Source organism: Rousettus aegyptiacus, unplaced genomic scaffold (assembly GCF_014176215.1).
Source record: "Rousettus aegyptiacus isolate mRouAeg1 unplaced genomic scaffold, mRouAeg1.p scaffold_m13_p_9, whole genome shotgun sequence".
Lineage (NCBI taxonomy): Eukaryota > Metazoa > Chordata > Mammalia > Chiroptera > Pteropodidae > Rousettus > Rousettus aegyptiacus.
Window position 1 is genome coordinate 31,344,892 of NW_023416312.1, and position 15,081 is coordinate 31,359,972.

Sequence of the window (15,081 nt, forward strand, 5' to 3'; positions counted from 1 at the left end):
TTTGAGGCTTTTTCAACCCAAGAAGGCAAATTGTAAAACACATTTTATTTGTAAAAACTCACCTAAGAAATACTGTGGGGGGCAGCAGGGGCTGAAGGTTGAGGTGGGCCCCCCCTGACCAGAGAGTTTAGTTGTGTCAGCCCTGCATGTGTGGGGGGTGGTAGAGACAGGGGCATTGGTGTCTATCTCCCCTTACCCCTAATACTGATTAGAGAGTTTGGTCCTGGCTGGGCCAGAGCAAGAAGGGAGAATGAGACCAGGCCAGCATCTTCAATCCCAGCAGCTACGAACCCTTCACCTTGGTGAGCAACCTGTGGTGGGAATGGGGAGGAAAGAAAAACACAGAAAGCTGGGATGGGCTGGCAGGTGGGTGTCCTGAGCAAGCGAAGGTGATAGTGAGAGGCTGGTAGTCCTGGGGTTAGTAACAGAGCCCACGCAGAGAGAGCGGATCCCCTAGGTCAGAAAGCTACACGTGGACTAAATAAATACAACATCTTTATTTGGCATTAGGTATCCTGACATTTGTTCATTACAATTCCTTAGAAAACAAACCAAAAACCAGAACAAATTAATCAAAAATAAAGATCCACTGGCCCTATTTACACATAGCAAAGACAGCCCAGGCATCTCCCATGCGCGCGCGCGCGCGCGCACGCACGCACGCACACACACACACACATTCAGGAGACAGTTAAGGGGTTAATAAGCTTTGGGGAGTGCAGGGGGCAGGTTCAATATTTCAGCAACTTTAAGATAACCCCCTCATGAAGTAAGGGTGCCTCATTCAGCCAGTGGGGTAGCATGAATGTGGTTGGCAGCTTTATTTTTCCTCTCAGATTATCTCAGAAAATAACCCTGTATCTGGCAACTGACATTGTTTTAGATTTAATGAGATTCGGCCACTTCAGTGACTTCCCTCTCCCTGCTTTTCCTACACCCTGGATCATTAATTATCTGATTACACAAATCCCTAAACCACTAAAAACCAAATAGTCCCTGCTTCTGGAACAGGCTGATGCAAAAATCTCAGCTCTCTCACCCCTTGTGCACTCTCTGGGTGCTCACAAGAGGCCCATTTTCAAAGGTCTCAGCATCAGAGAAGCTGCCTGAGGGCCACAAAAAGACTGAGTTGCTAACATGATCCAGTGTGGTTGTAAGGGAAGAGAGAAGGCTTTGAGCTATGTGAAACAGAACCTCACAGGTGGGCATCAGTCATTGCTAAAGAGCTATAGGATTTTTGTCCAATTTGTCCTTACAAAGGTGGAGGGATTGCTGGGAGGTACTCTCCCCAGTGTGAGAAGCAGGACACCTGGCTGATGGGGTGCAGACAGAAATGCCTTGAATGACAATACCCCTAACCTGGTCCTCAAAGGAGTTAAAGGAAGTGGCTCTAAAAACCCCTCCAGGGGAGGTGGTGTCAGCCTACAAGGAAGGGTTCCTGTGATGCCCACCCAGCCCCATGACCCTCCGGAAGTCTCAATGACCTGGAAGAAGACTTCCTACCCACAGGAACCAGGCCCCAGTGGCAACTTGGGTCCTGCAGATGCCCAATACCCTCCACCCAGTCCCCCTCCCTGTCTCCCCCCACCACTGCCAGCCCTCACTTCACCAGCACTGACTTTGGCAGAAAGGGCTGTGTGCTGAGGTCTCCACGGTGGGAAGACAGCTGTGGTGGTGGCGGCTGCCCCGGAGGCTGCTGGTGAGTGCAGGGCCCAGAGGTGGAGGCAGAGGTGGAAGTGGAAGCTATGGCTTTAGCTGCACCTCGGGGAAGGCTGTAGAGGTAGACGGCACCGATGACCAGCCCAGCACCAAGGGCAAACAATGGGTCCACGTGGAAGCCAAAGAGGCGGATGGAGGCAACAGTGGACAGCACGATGGACAGGGAGGTAGCAAAGCCCTTGAGGATGTTGTCAGCATACTTGACGACAACAGCCACCAGTAGCCCACCAAAGGCCTGGTTGAGCACCACGCCCCAGACAGCAGGTGTGTATCCGAAAAAGAAGCCACGGTGGGCCACAGCGGTGCCCTCAGCCCACCAGAGCCCCACCAGGCCCAGTGCTGTGCCGAAGAGGCCCAGCTGCAGGTTGCGCAGCCACACAGAGCCTGAGCTGCCTTTGAGGATCTTCTCAAAGTAGACACCTGCGAAGCCTGAGGAGAGACAGGAGGCCACGACAGCCGCTAGGCCCACCCCAGGGTTCTGATCCAGTGGCCGTGGGCCTCCACCACCAGCTTGCTGTGCCTGGACAATGGCGACGCCCGTGAAGAGGAGCAGCAGGGAGACCCACTGCAGCCGGGAAAGGCTGCGGTTCAGCATGAGCACAGAGAACAGGGCCGTGGTCAGGATCTTCAGCTGGTATGTCACCTGCGAGTGGCATGTGGAAGGCACTGAGGGCTGCCCTTGACCCCCAACATGTACACATGGGGGACAGCCCTCACTGTGGGCCCCCAGGCATAACAGGCAGACAGGGTGGAAGAGATGACAATAAAAACAGCAAAAATCTCAAGCTACTGGCCACTGACTGAGACACAGCTAAATAGCTCTGAGGTGCCTCCCAGAAGGTATACAGGAGGTTGGCTGTGCAAAGAAAACCCGGGCCACACCCAGGCCCACTTCCCACCCCCATTTCCTGGCTGTGTGACGTAGGAGAAAGCACCTGCCCTGTCTGAGCCCTGACATCATGTGCTAGAAAATATGGCTGGTGTATGTGAAACAACTCACATAGTAAATTAATGAACAGACATCATGATGACAGAGGTCTTGATCAATACCTGTTGATATAAATGAGCCAACCACACAATAATGTCAGCAAACACGTACATAACACTTACTATGTGCCAGGTATGGGTCTAAGCACTTCACATAAATTTGTTCATTTAATCCTCATGTATGAAGTAGGCACTATTATAATGTCCAATTTAAAGATGAGAAAACTAAGGCACAGAGAAGTTAAGTGACTTGCCCAATATCACACAGCTGAAAAATAGCAGAGCTGGGATTTGAACCCAGGCAGCCTGGCCCCAGAATTCAGGCTCTTTAACCATTTCACAAGGCTGTCTGCAAATAGACTAAAGCTTATCCATCGCCAACCAGGGGCTCCTCCCAGGTATTATATCTTTTAATTATCCCAGCATTCCAGTGAGTAGCTATTACCACTTACATTCCCATTTCTCACAGATGAGGAAATAAAGGTCGAGGGAGTTCTGGTGACATAGCTCTTGCTCTCTGCAGCCCCCCTCCACATCCTATATCCCCCACCCCAGCCAATTCCTCCGGGGCCATGCTGGGCTTGGGGCTCACCTGGAATGTGGCAGCAGGCAGGTTGGAGATGGCAACATACTGGAGGTTATTCTGCAAGGTGTAGATGAGAGAGGGCACTGCAAGCTTGAGTGTGTCCACATACTGTACCAGGACAGCCTCATGGAGGAAGAGGACCAGGTGCTTCACGTTACCTTGGTAGGGGGAGGAGAGCCCTTTTTAGCACCAACTACCAAAGATGGGGATTCTCTGAGGGCCGGGACTGGGCCTTATCTTGTGTCTCCCCACCACACTCTGACCTCCTGAAGGCTAGAATGAGGTCTATGCTCTCAATTTCTCTATAGTACGAGCACATCTCCAGTAGGCCTTTTGGATACTCATTAAATGGACACAGAAGTCCATTAACACTAGATTTAACACTGTGTCTGAGAATCACAGACCATATCTTACTCACCTTAGAGCCTACCTCCCTGGCACAGAGCCCCACTCAGGGCAAGCACTCAGTACACATTTGTACAATGAATTAATCAGCATCAACTAGGAGCTTGTGAAGTAGAAGCCGTAGGAGTATGGGTGGGTGGAAAGCTGTATACCCAAGGGGAAGTTTTCAACTTGATTTGTAGACTTATCCTAGCTCCTTACTGCGAACTGCCCAAGGGGCCATCTCCCACTTAGCTGAATCTTTCTGTCAGCCCTACACACACCAACCAGTTGCCCCCACCACATGTAAGAACTCAGGCTTGACTATTAAGCACAAAGTCTAGTTGGGACCTGCTCCAATCAATAAATAAGAATATGTTCCTATATAATAAGGCCTGTGTAAAGCTCACCCCACTTTTTTGTAGTTCAGTGTCACTCCTCTGGGAAAACCCCATAACCACTGCACGAGATTATCATAGGATCTCCTGTTGATGCTCACTCACAAAACCCTTCCTTTGCTCTTCATGGCATTAATCCCAGGAGTACTTATCAATGTCTAACCCCTTGCCCAAATTTTCCGGGCCCAGGGGTTTTGGTGTTCAAAAATTTCCAGGTTAGAAAAGCAGCACGGTATATATACCATATGTCTCACATAACGCATACCAAATATATGGGGCTATGCGACATAATCAAGTATATTCATATTCTTACCAAATGAGAAAAAAAAACACATAAATATACAGATAGCCCTACATCAGGTCAGGCCAAGTTTTACCATCAAACTAATTCAGGAAAAAGAAAATTGGGCAGTAGGGGGTTTAAATTGTAGATAAGAGATGAAAGCCTTGATTAAATCTGCAGCTGTTTGTTTCTATCTAAAATAGTCCTATGAGGGCAAGATGCATGTCTGCACTGCTAAAGTGCCCACTTCCACTTATTTGTATCCATTAGCCCAGTGGTCCTCAATCTTTTTGGCACCAGGGACCAGTGCTCCTATGAGAATCTAATGCCTAATGATCTGAAGTGGCGCTGAGGCAGTGATGCTAGCACTGGGAAATGGGTACAAATACAGATGAAGCTTCGCTTGCTCACCTGCCACTCACCTCCTGCTGTATGGCACAGTTCCTAACAGGCCATGGACCTATACCAGTCTGCAGCCTGGGAGCTGGGGACCCCTGCATTAGCCTATGGTAAAATTGGTTTCATTATATGTGGTTTCATTTAAAGTCACAGAACCTATTGATGACACTGAGGACTTACCGTACTTCAATATGATAAGGTGTGGGAGAGGTAGTAGGCAGACATATAGATTGGCAGTGAGTGGATAATCATTGATGGTGTTTAATGGCAGAGTGGTCATGAGTTGATAATTGTTGAATCTGGGTGATGAGTACATAAACAGTTTACTACTTTTTTATCCTCTCTGATTTTGCATTCTAGATTCTCCATAATAAAGTTAAAGAGAGTGCTCACTTCGGCAGCACATATAATAAAGTTAAAGAGAAATGAATATATTACCATGTAGGGGTCATATGCTACTTATGGGCACAGACTGTCTCACTCATAGTCACTTCAGGCCAGTTCCCAGAGGTTTTAGAGTATAGTGTGGGTTCAGCTATTCATAGCTGGAGGGACAAGGCAGCTTAGCTGCACTTACACGCTCCCCAGGCAGTTTCACAGACACATGTAGGTGGGGTAAATTCATCCACACGCACACACACGCACAGAGTCCCACCCACCAACTCCAATGCAGCACCCCTCTGGCTCATACCCCTCTTCTGTGCGAACAGCAACAGCAGGCAGGTGAGACCTTTGAGCACTTCAGCCATGACCACAGCAGTGGTGGCAAAGAAGCGGTCTCCAGGCAGCGTGCGGGTGTAGCGGATGCTGAGGATGAGGGAGGCATTCTGGACCACCAGCACGGCTAGGGATATGTATTTGAGGCGCCGGTGAGCTGTGGGGATGGAAGGAGCAAGGGGGAAGAAGGGGTCAGAAGCTGCTGGGGTACAGCCACGCCACCCTCCCCTCTACTTTCTCAATCGGGATCCTCCTAACCATCGCTGCTTCCTCCTTCTGCCTGCCAATGAGGGTCTGACTCCTCCCATTTCCACTGCCTCAGTCACAGGAAGAAGAGCCAGAAAGGGAGAAGTGGGTGTGGCCCATACCTGGAATTCTTGCTGAGGTGTCAGGAAATGGCTGGGACAGGCCCTGGACACCCCCTCCCTCTCCCCTGGACAGAATACCAACTACATTCTGAATATTTATTGAGTGCTTACTGTTTGCCTATCAATGGGATAAGAGATTTATATGGATTACCTCAACAGACCTCTATATCGCTCTCATCTTTGAAGGAACTATAAGGATTCCCATTTTATGGAAGAGCAAACCAAAGATTTATCAAATGTTGCTTCTATTTAATGAGGGACTGTCCCTTGTAAAGAATGATACCCCGATACAGGCAATGAAACCACCGTGTAAGGCATGTCCACTCCCTAAGAAAGTCTTTCTCCCATCTAAGAAATTATTTCATTCCCTAACACTCAGCATGGTTTCTTCAACTCCTCCCTCCTATGACTGATTCCTTCTGACCCAAAATGATCTAATAAATATAAGACATTATTCCCACGCTGTCCTAAGGACTGAACCCCATACAGTTAATAGTTACTTCATCAAGAATAATTTGGTTCTCTCAATGATATAAGAAGATATTACCCTATACTATGCACAGTCCAGTCCTCCAGCCACCGCATCTCTCTTTCTCCAGCCAAGGAATTATTCCTTGCTCTATTCACACAATGAACTCTACCAGCTGTAAGAAAGGGTCTGGTACGCTCAGAACGTCCTTCTCCTCCATATAAGGAAAGACCCTCCCACTCAACATACAATGAGCCCTACCGCCATTAAGAGGGGCCCCACCAGAACGGTCTTCTCCCCATATAGTGAAGGACATCCCTATCCTCAAAATGGACTCTCTACGTCATATAAGGAAGGAACCGCCTCACCGTAACTCACAATAGCCCCTGTCCCTTTATAAGGAAGAAATCATCATCCTCAGGATAGCTTCTCTCTTCTATAAAGAACTTCCACCCTCAGAATACTCTCTTCCCTCTATAATGAGAAACTCTCCAACCTTCGGAATGGTCTCTTTTCTCTAAGGATGGACTCCACACAGTTAGAATGGTCCTAGTGGTCTTAGCCGTCTCAAAATGAAATACTCCCTAGACTCAGAATGGTCTCTACTCTCCATATGCGGAAGGGACCCCGGCATCACCCTCAGAATGGTCTCTTCCCCTCCCCCAACACACTCACAATAGCTTGTTCCGTCCTCGCCCCGACCCCCTGTCATACACACAGGTGGGTCCATACGGGATACTCCTCCTCGCCTCAGTGAGGAACCTTCCTGACCCTCCAGCGATCCTGACCCGTGCCATGCTGCCGACCTCTCGGCTACAGCCTGTCTCACCCGCACTCACGGTCCCAGCCTCCAACGTCCCCGCGGAGACCGTCCCTTGCCCGGCCGCCCCGGTGGAACCGCTAGACCCAACCGCTGCCATGTTGGCATCTGTCTGGCCCGTCCCCTCGGCAACAGGCTACTTCCGCATCCGTCACTTCCGCTTCCGGGGCGAGGTGGAGCGAGGGAAGGCTTAACCCGAACACTGGCTTTTCTTGTCTGTTCATGGACACGGGTCAGGACAGCGGCCTCGGGACTTACAAATTCCGTCAGGATTGGGAGACCGGGAATGCGGCCGGTTCAGTCTCCCACTGTCCCTGCAGTCTCTTCAGCCCATTTCCATTACCAGACCCGCCTTCGTCTCCATCGACCCTACTTTCCATTTCACCCACCCACCCTTGTCTCCTTGGTTCGATTGCCCCGCTTCGATCTCTTTATTGGCACCATTTTCAGATGGCACCGCCCTTTCCGCGTCAAAACTCCTAGGTCTTTCCAGGTTAGACTGAAGTTCCTTTTTCCCGGCGAGGCCCCGGCCCCTGGAGAGCCTGTGGGAATCTGGGAGGGAAATGAGACCGAGGGGCGGGGCAGGTGAGGGTCCGGCAGGTAAACTAGCAGATAAATTTAGGGCAGTTTAGGATATACAAATGAAAAAGCACAGGAGAGTTCAATTGAGACAAGTGAGAACAAGTAGTCACCACCGAGGATGGAAAAGTGAGAAGGGAACAGATAAGCCAGCAGGTGAGAGGCTTACAGGTTAGCTTTTGAAAGCAGGGCAGGAGGGCGCAGCTGAGGTTGGGACAAGTGAAACCAAAATAAAATAGGGCAGATAAGTCAAAAGTTGAGAAAGGCGAGATGAGAGGGATGAATAGGTAAGAAGACAAGGGAGAGATGAAAAGGGAGTAAAATTGGATATTAGAAATCAAGAAAAGCTGGGAAGATTTCTGTCCAGACTCAATTCTGGCCCCACCCTTACCAGTGCCCTGAAAGGGCTTTTCTTATTCCATGGAGAAGGGATTGACTTCCTCCCTAGGGTTGAGGAAATGGAGTTTTTTTCTGCCCCTGAGCTAGCCATCTTTAATTGGGCATGTGTCCCAAACGCCATCAATGTCTATCTCCAATGGAGCCCTTCTACACATACTGGAAACGACATAAGAGCTGAGAGGTGGTCAACAGTTTTACTTTGTGGTCCTGCTTAAATGAACCCATAAGAGATCTTTAGGATGGCACCGCAAGACTGAGGCTTCCTCAGAGCAGAGGTGAGATCCCAGTCCACATCCTTCTTGGCTCAGCATGCAGTAGATGCTCCACAGATGCCTCACTGCAACTACAAATGGCCAGTCACTTGTGATTCTATTACATTTATTAAATAGTGGGTTTCCACACATGGCTTTTTAAATAATCCAGGCAAGGGGAGAAGGGAGAGGATGACACAGTTTGGAGCTCCCTTCCCCCAATACATAGGTATTTACATTTCAGCAACTGGACAATCCTGGCTCAGGAGGAGGCAGCAAGACTCCAAAAAAGGTGGAGGGGGAGGACCCAGGAGAACAAACAACAAGACTTATTTCCCCCACCCCATCCTCCCAAAAAACCATCCACCCCATCCTCGTGGACTCTGGTGGTATCCATCTCCCATTCCTTCCTAAATCATGGAAGCAGGGTTCTCCTCACCAGAATAAGAGCACTTGGAATAACAGAGTAGGATCCCCTCACCAAAGAAAAAAAAAATTGAATAATAAAATTGAAAAAAAAATTAAAAAAAAAAAGCCCTGGGATAACAATAGGGCATTACCTCCCCCAGAATAAGCAACCCTGGGCTGAGGTAGGTAAGCAGCTTGACTGAATATGGGACCCTAGGCTAAAGGAAAGGGTCCTGTCACTAAAATGAGAGCTGCTGGGGTATTGGAAGGAAAGCACCCTTGCCCAAGTTAGAGCACTTGAACTAAGTTTGTGTGGTGGTAGCAGGAGGTGCCAGTGTAAGGGTTGTAACACATCAGAATAAGAGTCCTGGGGCTCAGAATAGAAATAACTTCAACCAAGTAAACATCCTTAGCAAAATGAGAAGGAAGTCCCCCCTCCAGAATAAGAAACCATAAATTCTGGGAGGAAGGCTCCTTAGCAGGATTGGGATGGGGACTGGGCAGACTTGGCTTATGTCTTCTGACCCCTGATCCCTAATCTGACCCTAGTAACACTGGATTTTAGATGACCTGTAAAACCAAGTCAACAGATGTCCTTCTATCCCTATCACATGGCCATGGGATGGCTATCCCAACTAGGGCAGCAGGGACCAGGCCATAGGGCTAGGACCCCCTTTAGGGGTATTGGGGGGTGCATCCTCGGCTGGTGTCTGCATCCAGGGGTCCAGCCGGATCTCCTCCAGTGAGGGTCGGGCAGAGGGTTTGGGGGCCAGGCACCGGCGGATTAGAGCACAACAGTCTGCAGGTCAGAAACACATAGGAGATTAGCAGTTAGATGGTGGCACCAGTCCCTGGGAAGAATGGAGATCACTGGGCTAGGACAAGTGAGGGCCTCACCTGGGGAAACATGGGCAGGAAAGTGTAGCTTAGCTTCCAGAATCTCCTGGTCCCTCTCGAAGGGAATGTCCCCACACACCATGTCATAGAGAAGGATACCCAGTGACCAGACAGTGGCTGGGAGTGCATGGTACTGGTGATGAGAGATCCACTCCGGGGGGCTGTAAACCCTTGTCCCTGCACACAAGCCAGAAGTTAGATCATTCCCTAATAATACTCTTCTCCCACCCCCCCTCCCCAAGAAGTATGGTCCCCTCACCAGAATTAAGAGAACTCGCTATATGAGCAGGGTCCCCTCACCAAAATAGGAGATCTTTAAATATAAAAGCAGGGTCTCATGAACAGAATAAGAGCAGTTGAAATAACAACACAGTCCCCTCACAGAAGAAAAACACTTAAAAGTAACAGTAGGATCCCCTTACTAGAAAAAGAACACTCAGGATAACAGGATCCCCTCACCAGAATAAGAGCCCAGAATAAGGTCAGGGCACTGAGATGGACTTTAACAGAGGGAAGGCTTGAGTCCCCAATATAAAAAATCAAGTACTTTATAAAGGTGCAATACAGATCAAGGGTGACAGGAGACCCAAACACTAGAGGTCAAAGGTCAAAAGACCATAAAGATAAAAGGTAAAGAATTTTCCCACTGAGATTTAGGGAAGCCTTACCATCAAAGTCAGTATAGGGTTCATCATGAAGCAGGGCACCGGAACCGAAATCAATGAGTTTGATACAGTCCCGGCGGAGGTCTATCAGGATGTTCTCATCCTTAATGTCACGATGGACAACTCCACGGGCATGGCAGTGCTGAACAGCTGCCACTACCTGGGCAAAGAGGCAGCGGCTTCGGCCTTCACCCAAAGGGCCCTGTTCTGTGATGTAGTCAAAGAGATCCTGGGCAGGCAAAGGCCGCTCAAGGACCAGCATGAAGCCCTCTGGTGTCTCAAACCAGTCAAGCAGGCGGATCACACCAGGGTGTCCACTGCCTCCACCCACCTTCCAAAGTAGTGCCACTTCCAATGGGCACGTGACTGAGTCTGACTGTGGGGGGAAACAGAGAAAAGGGAACACAGAAATCAGGCCAACAGCTCTGAGGCTGACTTCTCACCTGAATTTAAATCATAGCCCCTTAGTCTATATGGCCTTGGACAAACCACTTCCTTCCCTGAGCCTCGGTTGCCTCATCTTAAGAGTCAAACTCACACAGCCATTGGGAAAGTGATTTGAACCAAAAGCCTATGCACATCTGGCAGGTAATGGCTTAGTAAATATTTGAAGAACAAATAAAAGCAGTTCTTCATAAAATACACTATTTTGTAACATTTCATCTGTTTTGTTCACTGACATCTCCCAAGAGTTTGGAACAGTACCTTATGCACAGTAGGTGCTCAATAAATGTTTGTTAAATAGATAAAAGCACTTTATAGCATGGCGTTTGCCACAGAGTTAGCACTCAATAAATACTGTGTAATGGTTTGTTTTGTTCACTGACATAGCTCAAGCACTAGAACAGTGCCTGGTAACAGGGTAGGGCTCAATACACATGTGTTAAATAGGTGAAAGCAATTAGTATTAAAGGACCTAAAAAAACCCAAGCTCTCAAAAGATATTTTGCTAAGTGCTTAGAATTATGCCTGGCACATAGTAGATGCTCAATATACTTTTGTTAAATAGCTAAAAATGAATAATTGTAAAGGAACAGGCACAATGTTATCAAGTGATATTTTGTCACTGTCACCAAGCATCTAGAACTATATTGAATGAAAGCGATTAGTGGGACTTGGAATACAGTAAGCTTTTTCGATGAAGCAAAGCCTGAGGCATACAGGTGATGCTCAACAAAAGGCATACTGGTCACAAATACCGCCCCACTCTAATAAAAGTCCCACGTGGGCACATGGACTTCCAGATGCAACCTTCCCGCCTGAGGTGGGGCCCTCTCCTGGCCACTCCATGGACTTGCACTGCTGCAGACAGGTTTTCTCACGGTGGTGAAAATTCCGCTACTGCGCAGGCGTAGGTTTCCCAGCTCCCGCTAGGGGGCGCCCCCGCCTCTACAACGGGCCCAGACCCACCCTGCCGTCCATTAGCACGCTAAAGGCAGAAAGAAGTAGCCACCATCACCATGGCAACCAGTGACCTCTGCCCCCTTTTCCCCACCAGCATGCCCTGCGGGCAGCCCCTGAAGCAGTGTTTGGAGGGAGGACAAGAAAGGGGGGTTAGAGGGGAGAATCTAGGGGTCTAGAGGAACTGAGGTGAGTCAGAACTGTGTGGAGGTGTGGATGTTACCACAGGAGAGTAAACACGGGCTAGGAAGAGTGATCTCGCTGTTACAGAGCCCGGGGAGGCACACAAGCCGTAGAAAAGAAAGGGGGCAAGGGAACCCATCGTCAGCCATGGCGCCGCCAGGTCAAAAAGGTCTCCGAAGATACTCACCAGGGTGGACCAGCCCAGCACGCGATTCCGGGGGATCACTTTGATGGCCACCTGGAGAAGCGGGCTGGTGAGGGGGCCGGCAGATGACCGCCAGAACCTTCCCAATGCTGAGCTTCACTCTAGTCTTTGTGGCCCCAACCACACCACACGACGACCCCCCAATGAGCCGGGGCTTCTCCCCGTCCCGCAGGTCCCGTGACCAAGTTCACCTCTCCCACCGCCCTCAGTCCTCGACTCTTCCTTCTCAGGCTCTGTCTGGATCCTGCACTCCAGGTCCTGAGTTCCGAATTTCCTTACACCCTAAGCACTCCATCTTCCCATGCAGCCCCAGGATGCCCCAACTCTATCCCAGGGTCCTGGTTCTCACGACTCCCTACTGTACAAAATTCCCCAAAATTCAGGTCTGGGCCCCCACCTTCGCAAGCATATACACATCTCCTGGGTCCCAGGGTCCAGATTCCTCAAGAATTCCCGGTCCCCAGTCCCACTCCCTGGTCCTCCTGAATCCCTGCCCCTCCCCCACACGCCCACTTGAGTCGCCCCTCCCCCCAACCGGGGCACGTGCGCTCGAATGCCCCCAGCAAGGCCGGCCCTCGTTCTCAGGACTCTACCACACACACACATTGTGGGCTCATTCCCGGTCAATCAGCAGCTCAGCCCCGAGCCTCTCGCCCTCGCCATACGCACACCTGACCCTCCCCAGACCCTCGTGGTGGATACCTGGAGTCGGTCTGTGATGCGATGTCCTGCGAAGACCGTGCCAAAGCCCCCCTTACCCAGGAGGGGGCCAAATCGGTACTCAGCTTCGAATGCTTCCCGATCCTTGCCTCCTACGCAGGAGGAGGCGAGGAAGTCAGGATGGCCGCGTGCTGAGCCCCACTACGACCCCTACCCCCTACCCCTACGCGCTGCCCTCCACCGCTTCAGCCCGCCCGGCCTGGTAGCTGTAGAGAAGCCTCGCTCACCTGGCGGCGGCGTTGGGGTCACGGGGGCTACCGCGAGCCCCTGAAAAGGCTTGCTCAACATGGAGGAGGCGCTGCGCAGATTGAGCCCACTGAGCCCGCAGGGCGTGGACGCCCGGGGCAGAGAGGCTGGGGAGCTAGGACTGGGGGGCGCCAGGGTGGAAGGCAGGGAAATTGGTGGCCCAGAAGTGCCCACAAACGGTGCACCGATGAGATTCACTGAGCGCGCCAGCCCCAACGCTACTGAGCCGGGGCACGCGCCTCCCGAGAGAGTCGCCCTGGGCGATAGCCCCGCCCACTTGGCTTTGATCAATCCGGACGCGGCACCTGCTGTACCCCAGCCAATGGGAGGCAGACCTTATTTGCATACCACCCTCAACGTTTCAAGTACCCGCTTATGCAAATATGTGCCCGGATCTTCGTTGGGGTGGGGCCTGTATGCAAATGAGGGGGCGCACGAAGAGGAAACCAGTTCTGGGAATCCCTTTGCAGCAACTGCATTTGTTTTGGTTGTTGCGCGGGTTGTATGTATATATGTATGTGTGTGTGTGTGTATGTATGTATGTGTAGATATAAACTTAAAAAAATAACTGCACCCCCTCCTTTCCTAGTAAGTTGGTTTGCCGCCGCTGCTTCACTATTAAGTGCGGGAATAACGCCAGGCCTGGCTTCTAAAAAGCCTGGCCTGTGGCTATCCAGGATCCTGCCTCCGAAATGTGCTTCTCACCAATGGCAAGGGCCCTTTACAGGACCGATGGCTTCCGCCATGAAACTGAAGCCGGGGATCCTGGAAGATGCTGTCCATTTGCCCGGGAGGGATAATCCCCTGACCCACTGCGGGAGACACGCTGGTCAAAGGCAGCATCGCTGAGGCAGCATCCCCCAGGCAGCGGCCTGTGGGGTGTTTGTGGAGTCTAGACCTGGCTAGATCTGGCAGTGAGCCCAGTCAGCAGGTCTAGAATCTGGAATGGCAGGGGAGTGGTTCTTGAGGAATGAGAGAAAGCCACAGTGATGGTGGCTTAGGGATGTGCTTCCAGATGAGAGATGGGGGACTGAAAGAGCTCGGAGAGGTAGTAAAAGACCCTTAGTCACAAATTTGGGAAAAACAGGTCTCACGCCACAGGAAAAGAGACGCACATAAGTACCATGTGAGATATACACAAACATGTTCTATCGTATTCATGTAAACTTGTCCTAGACACACATGCAGACATGCACTATAATAGAGTGACATCCACTGTCAGGCAGGAATGCTATCAGAAAGAGATTCATGTCCCAGAATTACACACAGATACACTGATACAGAAGGACAGGCACTCCAGAGATTCACAGACTTACATCACCATGTGACAATAACACAGAAATGTCCCGTCACACAGCCAGAACTTGTCATAGACACTGGCACCATCAGACATGCACTGTCAGAGAAAGCCTTGTACTGTCCCAGAAATGAGACCCAGAATCTGTCACAGGAAGCCACACAGACGCCCCAGAGACACACACACTGCTGCAAAGGCAGACATACACTTATGTGATAGAGCCACATAGATAGGCAATGTCACAAAAACAGAGGTGGATAGACCCAGCTACAGATACACCCGCAGGCATGTGGTGTTGTCACTGATACTGTTCAGAAATTGCTACCCAGAATCCATCACAGGAATACAAACGGACATCCACCCCATCAGAAAGAAACCACAGATGCACTGTCACAGACAGACCCACCCACACAGACATGCACTCGCTCAGAAACAGACACAAACTGTCAGAGATAGAATCCCACAGTCACCATCTGACACACCTGGAAACAAGCCCTCATCACACACACTAGAAACACTCTGAGAGATGCGCCTCAAGACTTGGACTCACCAGTCTTTCCCCCCGCCCCTCACACACACAATGCCCAAAAAGCAAATACACATTATGTGCTCTCCCTTATTCATCCAACATTTATTAAGAGTCTACAGTAAGCCTGCCAGGCCCTGGTGGGGGTGCAGATATTAAAGATACACAGAGAAG

General features: G+C 50.3%; 2 protein-coding genes across 5 annotated transcripts; both read right to left on the bottom strand.

Annotated features, from left to right (window-relative positions):
- Positions 1 to 25: 25 nt before the first annotated feature.
- SLC35A2 (solute carrier family 35 member A2) lies at positions 26 to 7,501 on the bottom strand. 4 transcript variants are annotated; one of them, XM_016153320.2, is made up of 5 exons: positions 7,140 to 7,501; positions 5,448 to 5,630; positions 3,299 to 3,450; positions 1,620 to 2,362; positions 26 to 311 (listed from the first exon to the last, which is right to left on the bottom strand). In XM_016153320.2, exons 1-5 carry the CDS (start codon positions 7,228 to 7,230, stop codon positions 284 to 286), a joined length of 1,197 nt encoding a protein of 398 aa, XP_016008806.1. In that variant the 5' UTR covers positions 7,231 to 7,501; the 3' UTR covers positions 26 to 283. The 4 variants fall into 4 exon arrangements, with proteins under 4 accessions (XP_016008806.1, XP_016008807.1, XP_036083219.1 ...); XM_016153321.2 differs by having other exon boundaries at positions 7,150 to 7,500; XM_036227326.1 differs by lacking the exon at positions 7,140 to 7,501 and adding an exon at positions 6,986 to 7,124.
- A 968-nt stretch (positions 7,502 to 8,469) lies between these two features.
- On the bottom strand, positions 8,470 to 13,314 carry PIM2 (Pim-2 proto-oncogene, serine/threonine kinase). Its single transcript, XM_016153328.2, has 6 exons — positions 13,066 to 13,314; positions 12,821 to 12,930; positions 12,101 to 12,151; positions 10,333 to 10,705; positions 9,665 to 9,841; positions 8,470 to 9,566 (listed from the first exon to the last, which is right to left on the bottom strand). Exons 1-6 carry the CDS (start codon positions 13,124 to 13,126, stop codon positions 9,403 to 9,405), a joined length of 936 nt encoding a protein of 311 aa, XP_016008814.1. The 5' UTR covers positions 13,127 to 13,314; the 3' UTR covers positions 8,470 to 9,402.
- Between the last annotated feature and the right edge of the window lie 1,767 nt (positions 13,315 to 15,081).